This window comes from Phaethon aethereus (genome assembly GCF_964289735.1).
Source record: "Phaethon aethereus genome assembly, chromosome: 1".
NCBI lineage: Eukaryota > Metazoa > Chordata > Aves > Phaethontiformes > Phaethontidae > Phaethon > Phaethon aethereus.
In genome coordinates, this window is record NC_138575.1 from 129,846,519 (window position 1) to 129,865,890 (window position 19,372).

General features: G+C 37.6%; 1 protein-coding gene across 1 annotated transcript in view; it reads right to left on the reverse strand.

The window, feature by feature from the left end:
• Window positions 1-19,372, reverse strand: part of IL1RAPL1 (interleukin 1 receptor accessory protein like 1) — a gene marked incomplete at its 3' end in the record, with an annotated part of 664,549 nt that overhangs the window by 354,193 nt on the left and 290,984 nt on the right. The window contains exon 2 of the mRNA XM_082011048.1: window positions 9,617-9,896. Within this exon, the coding sequence (XP_081867174.1) occupies window positions 9,617-9,896 (280 nt within the window). The remainder of the gene's footprint in view (window positions 1-9,616; window positions 9,897-19,372) is intronic.

The window sequence follows — 19,372 nt, forward strand, 5'->3', positions numbered from 1 at the left end:
GTTAATTAGCAAGAGAGTGTGAAACAGACAAAATACTGCCTACTCTTTAACAAAAGAGAAACTCTTTTTCTTACTACAAACAATACATATTAATGCAACCTGACTACGCTAGGACCTTTCCCTCTTCAAGTACAGCTGAAAAACCAAACATCAGTCATATTTTACTATTATACTGAAATGAGATCTAAAGTATTAATTTTTTGGTCAGAAATACTAATTTAGTTGTGACAAAAACATTTCCAATCAAAGGGCAAGTGAAACTGATTTGCTGAAAGTATTCTTAGGGAAAAACAGACCTCTAATAAAATAGTCTGACTATTGCTTCCATTAATTTATTTCTTTCATTGCTGTATTTCAGCAAGTACCACACCAACAACAGAATTAGTAGTAAAAGAAACTTGGTATCATGTAGAAGGCTTTTCTTCAAATAAATGTCTCCACAAGCAGTCTGTGTCATTGCTGTCATTTCAGAGCTGTTAAAATTGGATATTAAGAATGCCTTCCACTCGGTCAAATACACCAATTTCTTCTCCTGTTCTAATATCAACACCCTTCCCCTATTCTATATAAGTACAGGCATTACTTATTTTTCCCTCAGCATAAATTAATAGATCCATTAATGAAGTCTTATCTAAGTCAGTTCTCTGGACTAACTCTTTTAATTCTCAAACTTGCTTACACCTAGTCCACCCAGTTCACTTAAAATGATAACTCTACCCACTGTAATGATCATATTAGTACTTTATCTAGTCACCACCATGCTTGCTTCTTTGTTTTTTAGTGTCACGTTCTCACAGTGCCAAGCAAATAGCAAACATATGCTAGAGTTTAGCATTATGCACAGCTTACATCAACTTAACAACACAAAGAGGTACCATGCACTCAGCTGTTTATGTCTTCAGTATTAGGCATTTGCTTTGTCCTAACCAGGTGAAAGGTATTTGTCATGTACAATAAAGAAGCTAATGTCAGACAGCTGACCTCCTGCAATGTCAGAAGGACAGGGGAAATGGAGAATGAGTAGATTTCAATCGCCTGACTTCCAATAAACATCAGTTTCAAGAAAATCCCAGATCTCATTTATTTCTAGGAACTAGCAACTACTTTTTCCATCCGTACTTAATGCAAGCTCTAGCAAGCCAACCTGTATGAATTCCTCATGTTAGCCTGAAGGCTTTTTCTACTCACCAAGGCATCCCTAAGTCGCAATGAAAAATTTCATAGATGCCTGGCTAGTTTACCAAGCTTACATGTGAAAAGGAGATGGATCAAATCTTGATCACCATAAGAGACAGATTTTTTGTCATGGTTACCAAATACTTTCATAGAAGAAAAAGACATGAAAAGCTCAGACAAGCTTACAAATGGAGTGTAGAAATAATGAAGGCACAGTCAATCACCTCCCCTGCTCTCTACAAACCAAATCAACATGAAGGAGGGGACCAAGGACAGTCTATCGTCTCCTGTGTGCAATACATGTTCTCCTGAAGTTGCACACCGCTTCAAGAGGCTGTCAGAGTTGCTGACTTCTGTACAAAGACCTGTAATAGTGGCTGAAATATTAAATAACTCAAATGGTGTAGACATCTCCATCCTTTTTTTTTTTTTCTGTTTTTCCTTTTCCATCTCCTCAGTTTTCTCGCCATATTGCTATGAATGCTTGTTTGTAAAAGCTTACAAAACTGCTTTCTTTGTGTGGGCCAATGCTCTAAAGCAGGACCTTTGGGTTTCACTCAAAAGCATCCCAATAAACACAAATAATGAAAACTTGCAAATCTGCATTCCAAACTACTTTGGAGTAATTTTAAATCTGTTTCTAGTGCTTTTTTTCTTTTAAGTACTTTACTACTGTGATGATACTTACTTAAAGGAATTAATAGAATAGCAGACTTTTCTTAGTGTTATTTCTGTGTATTGCTAGCACATTTGGTCTTCCTTTAAGAAAGGTTATTTCTCTCATCCATTGTCAGATTCCTTTGTTGCTAACACAACAAATATAACCAGGGAACCCATGCAGATCTAGGGAACACCATGTTTTTGAACTTCTAACATAAACTGCTGTAGGGTTTAATTTTCAGATATTTTCTCTTTTTGGTGTTTTTGATTTTCATTCAGATTTAACATCTAGTTATTCTTTGAACACTTATTCTTTTTTTAAGATAATCATTTGTAAAAACTGCATAAAGAAATAAAAATATTTATAGGTATATATGGCCAGGGTAAAAGTGCTTCCCACAGTAAGACATTATAAAAATGGTTTGTACCATGAAATGGCAATTCCCATTTATAAACATGTTTTACATTATTCCAGGTTATGAAGAAATGGTGTTTGCAAAAAGTTTATGAAAATCTAATTGTATTTCTTTTTTGCTCACCATTTCCTTCCCTAAAGCAAAGATTTCCTTACATACTCTGTATTCGGGATTTCTGATAATGCATTAAAAAATTGTGTGCATATATATTATGCCTATGTGCAATGTATGGCTTTTAGGAACCACCAGAACGATTAGGAACCAACAGAATGATATATAGAGAAATAGATATTTTTCTTAAAATTAATAGAACAAGAGTTCATAATATCTGAATGAACAGTGGGAATGCAACAAGTTACTGCAGGGTATGGTTAAGCTCCATGGTCTTTTTAAAAACAAACAGACGACTAAGGGAATTTTCTCTACAAATAAATGGCATGTTATTTTAAACTTGATATTTATTCTTTCATGTTTATTTCACAAAATAACTATGTGCTGATAATAGTGTATCATTCATATGACTGCAATTATTTTAACTAACTATACATAAACAAACAGTTAAATAGTTACATTGGTTAAGCTATAATTGACATGATCTGTCAAAAATAGATCTGTTAAACTATAGAAAACCAACATTTTTGTATTTGAAGATGATCAGCACAGGAACACATCCTACCTAACAGAAAAAATCTATGCTATCTAAAATTAAAATTAATTTTCACATGATGAAGATGGAGGACTATTTTTCATAAATTCACAGCAACCTCAGGTTTCCAATCACACCTAGGAAAAAAAAAAGTATTGTATATTATTCTTCACTGTGATGCTTTTCAAAGACCATTTGAAGCAGTTTTATTTGAAAATTGTATAGAGAAAATTAATGTTCTTTTATTTAAAATATCTCTAGAGGTATTCTATTTTATTTCTGTCTTAAATAGAAATTTATATACTAAGTGAATCATATGGCAGGGAATTTATGCAATTCAGCAACATAATGTCAGTATGACATATATGTGTAATATAAAAAAAAAATATAAAATGTAATATAAAAAATTATGTGTAAATATAAAAACAAAAAATACAGCTGCTGTGAAGTTGAGTAGAGATATTTAAAATACAGCTAAACAGGAAAGGTTAAAGCTCACCTTGAAAAATCAGTTAGAAACTCTGTTCTATTTGAAGCCTCTACCTTCAAATATGCAAGGCCATAGCAAGGGTAATGAAGCTAACTACAATACTGGACAATAATCTGGCTGGCTGGTTGGCTGGCAGGCAGGAAGGAAGGAAGGAAGGAAGGAAGGAAGGAAAAAACCAAACCCAGGAAATTCTACATGCTTCACTGTATTTCAGTCTTTACATCTATCTAAAATGCTAGACTGTGTGTGGCTAATAGAAACAGTTAAAGATTCTCAAGCAGATGCTCAGGTTTGTTACTGGCTGGGGCTGCAAGTAGATTTGAACCATCTCCATAGTTGCTGTTATTCCCAGTTTGAACCTGGCAGTCAGATCTGAATTTGAAACTTCAAAGCTGAGTATCACTGAATAAACTACAGGCAGTATTTTTATGGCTGGTAAGTACCTAATGTATTTATTTTAAGTGTGTTAAAGTTGGAGAAAGTTTTTCATCTGTAATGTAATTTATAATGCATTATTTAAACTTGTATTGTTACTATTTTTGTCTGGATCTTATGTTTAATTTATAGCCACTCACATGTTTCTGAACAAGACTTGTTTGCTTGTATGCATGTTTTTCCACTAAGTATTTCAGCTTACCAAAGCAATTAATGTTCGTAAACATCCAAAAACATAAGTCTGCACAAAGACTCAACTACAGAAAAGTAAATGGGCCACTACCTCCATTATTATTAAGGACAAATGGAGGACAAAAGATGTTGTTACATGTTTGAAGTCCAAACGGATTTCTACAAGGAAAAATACATTATCTCTAGCTCTAAAGTGAGAATTTGTAGTTACAGATGTAAAAGCAACCTCACTTTAAAACATGAATTTAAAAACAACTAGTTTGCTGGTTTTAACTAGTCACTAGTTACTAAAAGCATATTCATATTCAGAAAGATGTATGAATTGCATATGCACTGTATGTGGTGATAAAGATGATTTCTAAACACCATTTAAATGACATACCACTGCAAAACTCTGGCTGAATGTACCATAAAAACCTATTTTTCCTTTTTCAGCACAACCCATTGTAGTACTTCAGCATAATACCCAGTACAGCCTTTCTCTAGGGACCCATTGACCTGAGCTGATGGGCCATTATTGGAAATACTGTAATAGAAGTTTCCAAGCAAGGAAAGAAAATATGAAAATATGAAGGGAACATCAGTTTGATGGAAACAATATTTCAAAATTTTTTTTTTAAATTAAAGGAGGCAGAAAGTTTGACAGAATTTACTCAGTACTTACTGTTACACTAGGTGTAGTTATATATAATTTCTGGGAGCTTGAGTTGAATATATATTAACTCTTTGTGCAGCTTACCTAGTTATATTTACTGCCCATATATAGTAAACAACAAGCAACTGTGTGATGTGACATCCACTGAAAGAATTAATATTTTGTATCTTCTTCTTTCTTACAATCACAGCACAGTGAAGGTGCAGCAAAATGGTACAACACTGCACCTGAAAAAAGCTACATGATTTTCTTCCTTGAAAGCAGGGCATAAGCCCATACATTTTCTATCAGTCAACTCATAGTCCTTGTCTTGACCGTAGTAAGCTGAAAAATATTTCTATCTGTCCGCCTTTTCTCCAGCTATGGGTGTGCAGCAGTGCCTTGATACTAAGGCTGTCTTGCTTTATAGCAGACAGCTTCCCGTAGGAAGGGAAGCAGGGATAAGACATTAAAGGTGAGAGTATCGTGAACAGTAGTGAATAAGGATGAAAGTAATTTCTTTACTTCCGAAGGAAAAAGAGCCAGCCTTTGCTACTATACCTAGGTGAATTTCACTGAAAATGTGAACTTGTCTGCTCAGTGAAACACCATGTTTCTACTGTAATGTAGTCACTGTAGAAATTAGTTTGGTCCACTAACTACCCTTTTAATAACGTTCATTTAGTGCCATGTAGCCTGTTCCAGCATATTGTTCTCTATATGTCCCATGCAATAGACATATTTATTTTCCTTACTGTTGGCACAGGTAGCAAAAGGACAGAACTGTGAAGCAATTATCTTTTGAGCAAAGAAAATAGTAAGTACTAGGCTGTCCCAGCCCTTGAAGTAAGTCTGAAATAAAAACTAGGCAGAGCCATTTATTCAAAGCGCAGTTCTGCTTTTGCCCATTTGCCCTTTACCACCTGTCCTCATTAGCTCACAGGTACATCTCTTCTCCCTGCTCTCCTACTTAAGCATCACACTGAACATAAGTTTGCTACTAGGTAATTTTAAGCCTCTTAACTGAGCTTCTCAATTGAGTCTTCAAAACTAGCTTATAACATCATTCTGAAGGCTTTTAAAGCCCTTGTTTTTAAAATAAACAAAAACTTCAACTCTGTAAGAAAAAATTCCTAAATCCCACCCCTGCAATCTTCACTTTGTTCCTTGAAAGAAATTACAGCTGTTGTTCATTAATCCTTCTCCAGATTCTTTGGTATATTCTACCAGTATCCAAGCATAAAGTGACAGTGGGGCTGAGTATTCTGATTTCAGTGACAAGACTAAAGAGCAGTAAAGAGCAGTAGACAACTATTTGATGTGAGAAGTTTTTCTAGATATTTCTATAGCAATAACTTTGGAAGTACAGATAGAGTACATAATGTTGCCAAATGGCATCTGTTCAGCCTCTTTTTTTTTTTTTGTCAGATAATCAATTTGTAGTGTAAGAATCTGAAGCAACGAGGGAAAAAGGGAACCATTATATTGCTGAGTAACTAATTTTATTTATTTCAGATTAAAATATCAAATACATGTTTATCTTGGGAACATAAAGTATTAAGTTTTAAACTAGGTTTTAAATGGGCATTCAAAACTATTTGAGAGTAACCTTTGACTGTATGCACAAAACACGCATAAAAGAATATATTCCTCTGATTCTGAGTTACATATAACCATCTTTATCATACATTTGAAAGGTCCCATCTAACAGATCTAAAACTGAAACACTGATACAATGGCAAGCACAGACTTCTTAGCACCGGCCCTTTAACCAACACTTGCTTATTCTAGTTAGTTTCCTTAAGGTGAAAGGCTTTGTAACTGTTCATAAGAGTATTCAGGATCACAAAATAATTAGTACTGTATTGTATATACTGTATATACATCTATCATCAATCTATAAAGTATAGGCACTGACAAATGGAAATTGTGTGTGTTAAGAAAGTACTATGTAGCTTAAAGCAGATCAGAGCATGCCCTTACCTACCTCCAGATCAAAAAGAAAAACATTTAGAAAAAACACAAATACAGGTTGACATGATAAATGTATTTTAAAGTATGGCTTATTGTCTAATTTCAGCATTTATCTATACTTGCTCGAAAGTGCAATATCAGATATTTAATGTTTTCTTTATCTAAACAGAGGGGATTAACTATGATATTTTAAATAATACTATGGAATAGTTAACAAAAGTGTTGCCATTTTCATTGCTACTGTTACACACTTATCTGAAAAAATATTAATCTAAACATAACTAAATATTCTCCTTAAGTGGCATAACGTGTAGTTTTATGTGTGTTTGTATTAAAGAAAACCCTCATCAGAAGAAGAATCATGTTGAAAATGCTATTGAACTAATGATGCAATACAAAATGTCTCACGGGTTATGTAAAGAGCTCAAAGCACAAAAGTTTTTAAAAACACATAAACTTGTAAAAACCTCCTTCACACACAAGCCAGAAGCATTCCACTCTGCAACTCCACCAACAAAAATAAACAAAAAAAGGTGGTACACATTATACATCTCCAGGTTGCTGGTAAAACAATTTTCTCTTTTTCCTTGCAACATTGGAATAGCTTCATTGTTGTGTTCCTTGTCTAGCCACTCAGTTGCCTTACTCTTTCTTTTTGACTTTTTATTGTATATTAGTAGCAACACCATTTTTATACATATGCAGACACAGAGGAACACTGCTTAATCTTTTCAACTAACTGCAGTAATCGTTTCAAACCTTTGAACAATTAATAGCAACTCTTCTCTGTACTTCTTATGTATAAATTCTAATTTGCATAATTTCACATCTAGTGAAAATCTAGTATAAGGCTGTGAGAAAAATAGGAGGAACTGGAGCTCCGCACCCAGTCAGAAAGTTATATCACAAGAATAACTGAAACATGGTGGGACAACTCACACACACCCTTTGCAATGGATGACTATGTGTTTCATTAAGACAGACAGAGAGGAAGACAAGGAGTCACATTCTATGTTAAAGAGAACCTTGAATCTATAGAAATCACCTACTGCAACTGTGGAAGCCCTATCCAATGCCTTTGAGCAATTGTGCTGTGCATCACTTGTTCCGTATATTCTTTAATCATTTTTATTATTATTATTATTATTATTATTATTATTATTATTATTAATTATTATTATTATTATTTTCCCTGTCTTATTAAACTGTCTTTATCTCAATCCACAGGTTTTACCCTTTTTCTTTCCTGATTCTCTCCACCATCCTGCTGGGGGGGTGGTGGTGAGTGAATGGCTGTGTGGTGGTTTTGGCTACTTGCTGGGTTAAACCACAACAAATATCTTTATAAGTGATCTGAATGATGGGATCAAGTGTGCCCTGATGAAGTTTGCTGATGATACCGAACTAAGTGGGGAAGTGGACACTTCAGAAGGGAGAGCCATGCTGCAGGAAGGCCTAGATAGGTTGGAAGAGTTCAACTTACGAAGTTCAACAAAGAGAAATGTAAGGACTTGCACCTGGGAAAATATAATCCAGGAGTGCAGCACAGGCTGGGATCTACCTGGCTGAGGAGCAGCTCTGTGGAAAGGGACCTGGGGGCCCTGGTGGACAACAAGCTCAATATGAGTGACCAGCGTGCTGCTGTGGGAAAGCGAGCCAAACAGGGTGCTGGGTTGCATCAACAAGGGCATCACCAGCAGAGATAAAGAAGTCATTACCCCACTCTACTCCACACTTGTCAGGCCACACCTGGAATACTGTGTTCAGTTTTGGTCCCCACTGTGCAAAAAAGTTGTGTACAGGCTGGAGAGGATCCAGAGAAGGCCCACAAAGATGATCAAGGTGGGATCAAGATGATCAGACTGGGAAGCCTACCATATGAGAAAAGGCTGAGAGAATGGGGTTTGCTCAGCCTTGAGAAAAGAAAGCTTAGAGGAGACCTTATCACCATGTTCCAGTGTTTAAAGGGTGGTTACAAAGAAGGTGGACACACCCTTTTTACAAGGGGTTACATGGAAAAGATGAGGGGTAATGGGTACCAGTTATTCCTGGGGAGATTCTGGTTGGACACAATTTTTTACAGTGAGAACAATCAGCCATCAGAATAATCTCCCCAGGGAAGTGGTGGATTCCCCAACATTGGACACTTCTAAGATTAGGCTGGATAGGGTGCTGGGCTGTCTTTTCTAGACTGTGTTTTTGCCAAGAAAGGCTGGACCAGATGATCCTTGAGGTCCCTTCTAACCTGGTATTCTATGATTGTATACTTCTATGATTCTACGATTCTATGAATCATAGTGCTTAGATCTTTTTGACTGCAAAAGGCAGGAAACAATATCTTAGTGCAAACCTTTTTAAAGATGCAGAAAGAAGCTGAATACCTGTTTTGGAAAGCAGGAAGTGAAATCTAGTCCAAGTTATGGTGATAAAGCTTGATGTGTCAGAAGGTTAAATACCTTTGGAAGATATCTGGCACCCAGCCTCTATTATCAGTTTAAGCCACGTGTGACTGTAGAGGATTTATATCTGTAAAAACTCTGAAATTTCACCTTCCATTTTCCTTGATGCAATTACTTTACATCAATATTTTTTTTTTACAGAAAAAAGTGAATGAAATTAAACCATTTAATAAAATAGATATAAAATTAAATCTGAATGTGAAAAAGAAACCTTTTACTCCAGGTTAGTAATTGTAAGAGTTAAACCAGAATCACAAACAGGAATGCATGATTTATGCATCCAGTCCCACTCATCTTATAAATTTTAGATTTTGCTATAAATTACCTAAATTTATACAAAAATCAATTTAAAGTGTTCACGACATTCAATAGTAATTTCGACTTAAACATGAAACACTTCAGGGAACGGAATACCAGGGCGAGAAGGAAAAGGAACATGCTCAGAAAATATTTTTCTTTGGCACAAAAATCTCACTATTAAGAGCCATGTTTCCTATATGGTTAATTAAAATGCAGTATATTAAAATATAGTACCTTATTACACATGCATACAGCCCGCTGTCTTGTACCATTGTCGGTCGGAACCAAATAGAGTCTTCTTCTTTGCTCATTCTAGTTCCATCAAAAGCTATGGGTTCTTCAAAATCTCCAGGTCCAGAGCTTTTGTACCACATCAAACTAAGTCCAGCACTTTGGGCTAGGGAGTAATTAGCTCTAATATATCCATAAAAGAGTGCACATTTTATACGAACAGGTTCTCCCACCAGAACTTGGTATTTCTTGTAGTCCACAGACCAGTCTGTGCATCCATCAGCTAAAAGAGAAGAGAAAAAGACAAGAGATTATCAAAGGCTTCAGAGAGCACTATTCACACAGCAACCTTTATTGTGGGAAAGCATTGCATCTGAGAAAAGGTCCATTGAGTGAATTGCAGTATTCTTTTGATCCCTGAAAAATTAACTGCATTTTCACACCGTTAATGTCATGTACCTGTCTATGCAGAACAGGATTACTAAGAGATTTTGTATTAAATGTTGATAATTTCTGAGTTAACTGAGCAATTACTCTTTTTTCTTTTGTAGAACTCCAGCATGACCAGTTATAGAATACTGGAGAGAAATTAGTGCAACACAGAGGCCATGTGGTACACAGTGTGTCATAACCTGTGACGTGCATCAGTCAAATACCTTCAGGGTAACCATGTAAATGAAAGAAGGTATTACTCAGTCTCAGAAGACATGAGAACAAGGACTTGTGGCCTGAATCGAAAAGTGTGAAAGTCTGGGTTAGATTTGAAGGAAGAGAAGAAACTGTCTTAAAAATAAGAGCAATAAGAACAAAGGTGCAAAAAGATACTGCCAGGAAAATAACTGTCAGTATTTTTAACGGATTATTCAAGAACAAGTGAAGTAGATCTTACTTGGAATTTCTGATTTTGTAGAAGTAAATTACAAATTAATTGTTATTATTAATGTTTTTATTTTTCCTATCCTGATTAGTAGTACTTCTACAATAATTTTCATATTCTTCACCTATTGAATAATGTTAGCCACTACCAATACTGTCCCACAATAATTGTTCATCAGAAAGTAATAGAAGATACGTTTCTGTTCATCAGAAAGCAATATTAGAATTTCTGAACCCCAACAACAAAACCAAACCCCAACAATAAAAAAAGACCCAACCTCCCTCCCTCTCCCCCATTATTATTAGTTAAGAATACCAGAAGAACAAAAGATGAACAGATACTTTCTACAATGTATTCCTTAATAAAACCTTTTTTTTTTTTCCCCCCCCGAAGTAATTTCAACCATGGAAATTCAACATTAGGTTCATTCACTTAAATACTCGGTGTCCAGCCTCAGCTAGTTAATCAGACCCTTGATCCAGTCAATACAAAGCAATCAGTACATCCAAAAGACAATATATTTAATCTTAAAATTAATATCTATGATTCATATAAATATTTGGTCTTTGAATTTGCCACTTCTTTTTATTAACTTTAAAAGAGCTTGGACAACTAGCTAGCTTAGAAAATCAACTTTTGCAAAGCTAAAGTCACATCAAATGCCTTTCACCCTAGAGTTGGTTGAACACTGACTTCAACAGAGAATTCAAGCGAGATAAAGCAGTATTAGTACTTTAAACATAGAAAATGTTTTAATTTCTTATTTGGGAGAATACCATACCAGTTAGTGATTTTTGAGATTTACATTTGGATAATACCGCAGTACTTTATACATATAGCAAAATAAGAAAGACACAAACATCTCCATACATCACTGTGTAAGTAATAAGTTGATACAACACTGAAAGAGAGAGAAAAAAAAGAATAAAAGCTTTAGAATCAATTTGCATTGTGAATAGAATTCACAACTCACATGGAGAAATATTTCTATGCTGTGTAGGGATGAGGTCAGTTGTATGGGGATGAGGTCAGGAAGGCCAAGGCGCAGCTAGACCTGAACATGGCAAGGGATGCAAAGAATAATAAGAAGGGTTTCCACAGGTATATTAGCCAGAAAATGAAAGGTCAAAGAAAGTGTACTCCCCTTGATGAGCAGGACTGGTAGACTGGTAACAACAGATGTGGGGAAGGCTGAGGTAATCAACAACAACTTTGCCTCAGTCTTCACTGACAGTGTCTCTTCACACACCTCTTGAGGGGATGGAGTGCCAGACAGGGACAGGGTGAGCAAAGTCCCTCACACTGTAAGAGAAGATCAGGTTCGAAACCACCTGAGGAACCTGAACATACACAAATCTATAGGGCCTGATGAGATGCATCCCAGAGTCCTGAGGGAATTGGCTCAAGTTAAGCCACGTATCAGCTCAATAGTCACCAAGCCACTCTCCATGATATTTGAAAAGTCATGGCAGTCAGGTGATGTCCCCAATGACTGGGAAAAGGGTAACATTGCACCCATTTTCAAAAAAGGTAGCAAGTAGGACCCTGGGAACTACCGACCTGTCAGCCTCACCTCTGTGCCTGGGGAAGATCATGTGCCTGGGATATCATCACCTCACCTCCTAGAAGCTATGCTAAGGCACATGGAGGGCAGGGAGGTGATTTGAGACAACCAGCATGGCTTCACCAAGGGCAGGTCCTGCTTGACCACCCTAGTGGCCTTCTAGGATGGAGTGACCACATCAGTGGACAAGGGAAGAGCTACAGATGTTGTATAACTGGACTTCGGTAAGGCCTTTGACACGGTCCCCCACAACATCCTTCCCTCTCAATTGAAGAGATATAGTTGTGATGGGTGGACTGTTGGGTGGATGAGGAATTGGTTGGATGATAGCATCCAGAGAGTAGCAGTCAATAGTACGATGTCCAGATGGAGGTCGGTGATGGCAGGTGTCCCTCAGGGGTCTGTACTGGGACCAGTACTCTTTAATACCTTCATCAATGACATAGACGGTGGGATCGAGTGCACCCTCAGCAAGTTTGCAGACAACACCAAGCTGAGTGGTGCAGTTGACACACCTGAGCGTGGGAGGGACCTGGACAAACTTGAGGAATGGGCCCATGTGAACCTCATGAGGTTCAACAAGGCCAAGCGCAGGGTCCTGCACCTGGGGCGGGGCAACCTCCAGTATCAATACAGGCTGGGGGAGATGAAGGGATTGAGAGCAGCCCTGCCAACAAGGACTTGGGAGTACTGGTGGATCAAAAGCTGGACATGAGCCAGCAACGTGCGCTCGCAGCCCAGAAGGCCAACCGTATCCTGGGCTGCATCCAAAGCAGCGTGGCCAGCAGATCAAGGGAGGTAATTCTGTCTCTCTGCTCCTCTCCAGTGAGACCCCACCTGGAGTCCTGCGTCCAGCTCTGGAGCCCTCAGCCCAGGAAAGGCATGGACCTGTTGGAGCGGGTCCAGAGGAGGGCCACAGAAATGATCAGAGGGCTGGAACTCCTCTCCTATGAAGAAGGCTAACAGAGTTGGGGTTAAAGAAGAGAGGTCTCCGCGGGGACCTTATTGCATTCTACCAGTACTTAAAGGGGGCCTATAAGAAAGATGGGGACAGACTTGTTATCAGGGTCTGTAGCAGTAGGACAAGGAGTAATAGTTTCAAACTAAAAGAGGTCAGATTTGGATTAGATATAAGGATGAAATTTTTCAGCATGAGGGTGGTGAAACACTGGCGCAGTTTTCCCAGAGAGGTGGTAGATGTCCCATCCCTGGAAACTTTCAAGGTCAGGTTGAATGGGGCTCTGAGCAACCTGATCTAGTTGGTGATGTCCCTTCTCACTGCAGGGAGTTTGAACTGCATGACCTTAAAAGGTCCTTTCCGACCCATAGATACTATGATTCTATGATTCTGTGTTTTCTTATATCTTCGGATTGTCTCCTCCTATGTTTACTTTTAAGACCAAGAAGGGACAATAATATGTCCCTGTTCCAATTTACCTTCCCAACACTCCCTAAAAATTAGTAATCTTTACAAGGCCATAATAAGACATCGATGTACTCTTGCAGAAATTTAAGTGAATGGAGGCAAGGCTACGCTATTTGTTTTCCCATAGGACTTAAACTAACTTCCATTTATTTCTGAATTAATTTACAGCTTTGATCATTTCATTTGTTACCTTTCTGAAAGTGCATTCTCTCTCTGATCTGATTCTATTTCTCTCTGCTTCTAAATCCCCATGCCAAAAATGAATTAACATGCATCTCTAAGCAGTGTTAATTCCATTATATAAGTTACCAGGTAATAGCTTCTTCATCATACATTATTATCAAATTGTAATCTTGCTTTTCGCTACCTAATTAAGTTAATACACTCAGTTTATAATATTAGTCTGCTGGTCATGTTTTCTCTCTCAGGATATTCAGTTCTAATGTTTCCCAATTCCTTGAGCTTGATGAATCTATGAGAGCATTTTGTGGAGTAACACTAACTCTGTCTTAAGACTTCATATAGAATGAAGGATTACCTATGCAGACCAGATACCCTTGACATTATTTCAGCATGCTGTTCCTCATAAAAAGTGCTAAGGATCACCTGCAGTCGAGTTTAGTAGGCTTAGGCAAACATGCTAGCAGGTATTATATATTCAGATGCAAAGCCAGAAAGAACATTACCAAACTTTTGAAATTAACGTTATCAAAGTTCTTTTCTCTGAGTTTATAGAGAATCTTTAACAATTAATCTAACAATAGATTGAATATGTAGGCATTGTTACTTACATTAATGCTCTGTGAAATAGTTATTTCAAATCTATAAATCGGATGCTATTTCTACGGAAAGAAAATACAAATCAAAAACTCCTAAATGCCTAGAATTGTCTAAAGTTTCACATTAAAACTTCATATCACGAAGTACAACCAACATTACATTTTAAGGTAACTACCTACTGACCTATTTGGCCATTTGTTGGCACTGACAACATCAATATGTCCCACCAGCTTGCTTAAGAGAATATCAATTCATGCAAATATGAATGCTGGCATGCTCATAATATTATGGATTTGTATTTTATGTTTTATCTAGTGGTGTACCCTAGGGGTCAATACTGGGTCCAGTCCTGTTTAACATCTTCAGTAATGATCTGGATGATGGGACAGAGTGTACCTTCAGCAAGTTTGCTGATGACACAAAACTCAAAGAAGTGGCTGATATAACAGAGGGTCATGCTGCCATCCAGAGGGTCTTCAACAGGCTGGAGAAATGGGCTGACAGGAACCTCATGAATTTTAACAAGGAGAAGTGCAGAGTCCTACATCTGCAGAAGAACAACCCCATGCACCAAGATGTGCTGTGGGACACCAAACTGGAAAACAGCTTGGCAGAAAAGGATGCTTTGTCTTATTGGACACCAAGTTGAGCATGAACCAGCAGCGTGCCCTTGTAGCAAAAAAAGGTACGCTGAGCTGCATTAGTCAAAGTATTGCTAACAGGTTGAGGGGTGTGATCCTTCCTCTCCATTCTGCATTACTGAGGCCACACCTGGAGTACTGTGTCCAGTTCTGGGCTCCCCAGTACGAGAGACATGGACAGACTGGAAATAAACCAACAAAGTTCCACAAAGATGTTTAAGGGACTGGAGCATTCTCATATGAACAAAGGCTGAGAGCTGAGACTGTTTAGCCTAGCAAAGAGAAGGCTGAGAGGGGACCCTATTAATGAATATAAATACCTGAAGGGAGGGTGCAAAGAGGATGGAGCCAGGCTTTTTCCACTGGGTGCCCAGTGACAGGACAAGAAGCAATGGGCACAAACTGAAAGACTGAACATAAGGACACACTTTCTTACTGTAAGGGTGACTGAGCATTGGCACAGGTTTCCTAGGGAGGCTGTGAAGTCCCCGATCCTTGGACATATTCAACAGCCAGTTAGATATGGTGCTGGACAACCATTTCTAGGTGGTCCTGTTTGAGCAGGCGTTTGGATTGGATGACCTCCATAGATCCCTTCCAACCTCAACCATTCTGTAATTCTGTGGTTTACTACAGTTACATTCACTGATAATCTTAAGAAAACATGTCCTCAGTGTGGTCTTTCAATGAAGTTAACATGATAGTGTTTCTCTTGACACTTACAGAAATATTATACCAGTTAAAGTCTGCCAACATTGACATTCAAGTCACTTAGAATTGTATTAATCTTATTATAGCTGGAAGCTTTAATATCTTTAAAATCTTCCAGGAATTGCCTCACAATACTGGTCAGCCAATGTGCCTTCATCTAAGAGAAGCTGCTAATGCAATTTTGGCAGATGTGATAGAAGTTCATTATTCTCATCATAATGAGCCTTCTGTGACATTTTGTGATAACAGTGATATTTCAGGAGATATCTGTCTATCTGTGTTTAAAATGTTCCTATTCCATTCTAACTGAGGACTATAAACAGAGGTTTAAACAAAATAATGGAAAGAAAAATAGACTGTCGTGTCCTTAACATTACTGTGAACACTCGAGGCAGATGATAGCATGCATGCATGTATGCTTTGCATGTGATGTATAGAGCCAAGGTGCACTTTTCGGTCTAGGAAAAATTAGATGTATCAGAAAGCTAATTAAAATCCTGATTTCCAAATTCCTTGAAGCATGTAAAGATACATTTTCAAAGACCCAAAGACTAATTATATTCATGATGCCTTTTACGTTTATAGAAATCATTAGATTTTTCTATGGACATTGGCACCTTAAAAACACTTGCATTACTTCCTTCATAAACAGGGACAGAGAAGACCAAATGTTTAATGTTCATTCAGACTTGTTAATATTAAATAGATTGAGGGATTTCTATTCAGTTTTGTATTTTAACTGTGGTCCATTTCTATTTTGACTGGAATTTCTGGCATTGACCAAAGTATTTCCCTTCTTAGTTATGGCTGTTGGTAGCAGCCAACACCTACATTTACAGAATCACAGAATCACAGAATCACAGAATTACTAAGGTTGGAAAGGACCTTCAAGATCATCAAGTCCAACCATTAATCCAGCACCACCATGATCCCTAAACCATGTCCTAAAGTGCCACATCCACACATTTTTTGAACACTTCCAGAGATGGTGACTCCACCACCTCCCTGGGCAGCCTGGTCCAATGCCTGACCACCCTCTCAGTGAAGAAATTTTTCCTAATGTCCAATCTAAACCTCCCCTGGCACAACTTGAGGCCATTTCCTGTCATCCTATCACTAGTTACTTGGGAGAAGAGACCAACACCCACCTCACCACAACCCCCTTTCAGGTAGTTGTAGAGAGCGATAAGGTCTCCCCTCAGCCTCCTCTTCTTCAGACTGAACAACCCCAGTTCCCTCAGCCGTTCCTCAGAAGACTTGTGCTCCAGACCCCTCACCAGCTTCGTTGCCCTTCTCCTGACACGCTCCAGCACCTCAATGTCCTTCTTGTAGTGAGAGGCGAAAAATGAACACAGGACTCGAGGTGCGGCCTCACCAGTGCTGAGTACAGGGGTACGATCACTTCCCTACTCCTGCTGGCCACACTATTCCTGATACAGGCCAGGACACTGTTGGCCTTCTTGGCCACCTGGGCACACTGCCGGCTCATGTTCAGCCGGCTGTCAACCAGCAGCCCCAGGTTCTTTTCTGCTGGGCAGCTCTCCAGCCACTCCTCCCCAAGCCTGGAGCGTTGCATGGAGTTGTTGTGGCCAAGTGCAGGACCCGGCACTTGGCTTTGTTAAACCTCATACAGTTGACCTCAGCCCATTGATCCAGCCTGTCCAGATCCCTCTGCAGAGCCCTCCTACCCTCCAGCAGATCAACCCTCCCACCCAACTTGGTGTCATCTGCAAACTTACTGAGGGAGCACTCAATCCCCTCATCCAGTTCATTGATAAAGATATTAACCGGCCCCAAAACTGAGCCCTGGGGTACACTGGTTGTGACTGGCTGTCAACTGGATTTTCATGTATATATGCATATTTATATGTGTACAAGCATCCAGGGTTCAGAAAGACAAACATTTTCCTTCTTTTTTGCATTTTTTTTTAATCTCAAGAGCCCTTTAAAATTTTCTGTGTGAATGCCTTGATGGAAAATAAATTCTTGACATTACTCTGAAGCTTACTGCCAGCACCCAATACAGCATACAGTACCATAACAGTTAGAAAATACATGCTAGCCAAAATAAGAAACTTAGCCATTGTCAGTTTGGAATTTGTTAACTGAAGTAGAGCCCCTTTTATATAAAAAATGCTGTCATTCAATGAGTAACAATAGTGGAACATAACAGACTGGGGAAAAGGAAAAAAAAGTATGCTTGTTCCACAAAACTACAAGAAAAGCTTCCATATATGTGCAACACTGGGATAACTGATCATCAAACTGCTGAAGAAAAACCACTTTTTTCATAATTTTTTTTCATAACCTTTTTCATGTTTCATAAACATTTGTTTATGAAATAGACATTAATTTTTAAATGAAGAAGTTTTTATGATATATGCTCTTTTCCTGCAAATGTTACCAAGTACAAAACATGGTAGTTTAAAACCAATAGGTACTTCATGAAAGACTTAGCAATGAACAACAATATTAACTGAACTTTAAAGAGAAAATATTAACTACAGTAAATCTGCACTCCATGGATTACAAAAAGTCATTATAAATCTGTTTGTACACTTTTTTTCTGTTTTAGAAGAACCCATATTATTATAGCATCTGGCATTTTCCTTCCTTTTTTTTTTTTTGTCCATATTAAGTCTAGAAGCTAAAGCTTATAAAAGATATTAAATTTTGTAAATCTTTGCTCCCCAGTTTGACATTTCCTCTGTTCCCATATGCCACGTTTGCCACACTTGAGACAGCTTACCAAAGAGAAAGAGGTCACCAGAGTAATACAGTAGTTCAGTACTTTAATCTCATTAGGCAAAGGAAATGAAAATCATTACTATTTGAGTTTGAGAAGAAAACTTTTCTCCTTTCACCAGAGCTTACTTTAAAGCTTAGCATGAATATGTTGAAGCAAATCTAAAGAAATAGAATGGATTTAATTGAGTTAGGAATCTAAATCCCACAAGACTCAGACAAAAATCTTCCTCAGGTACCTATATGGATCAGGTAAGCATGCTCATGTGTCTAGCTGCATTGAATTTCAAAGGTACAATCAAAACATCAGAGCATTTCCCTTTCCCTCCTTATGCTATCCCAGAATACATCCAAAACAAAATTAAGACTTGTTAGATAAAAGAAACAAAATGCATTCTTATATTGAAACATATTTTTGCATCCTGACTCAATGAATACAATAGAAATATTTTTGGAATGAAATACTGAGAACATTTTCAATCAGAAAAGTTTGTCATTTTCAATTGAAAGGGAATTTTTTGATACATTATAAAACAACTTTTTCATTTGGGTTTAGTGAACAAAAGCAGACTATTTATTTGATCGTGGAACTACTTTTACCTACAATGCCATTTGGATTCATGGATAGGTCAGATGGCTTAGATTTGCTCTAGCAGCCACACTTCTTAGTGGTCATCTCATACACAATCCTTGCAGCCATAAAACCTCTTGATGACTAATGAAAATGGAATTACACTACTAGACATAGAGTTCAGCGTGTGAGTTACACAGGAGAAAGGATTTAGAATACGGGCATCCAAGTCACAACTTCCAAGTTAACAACAAAAAAAAATTTACTTACTTCAAGAATTATTTCAATTCACATCAAAATGAAATTTCACAGATTGGTTCAAACCAATTTCAAAAGATGTGATTCAACTGCTCTTCACTCTAAATCTATGTAGCAGATACTCATTGACAACCTAAACCTTATAAATTCCACTGAACATAAAATAAATTTATATTAAAGAAAAAA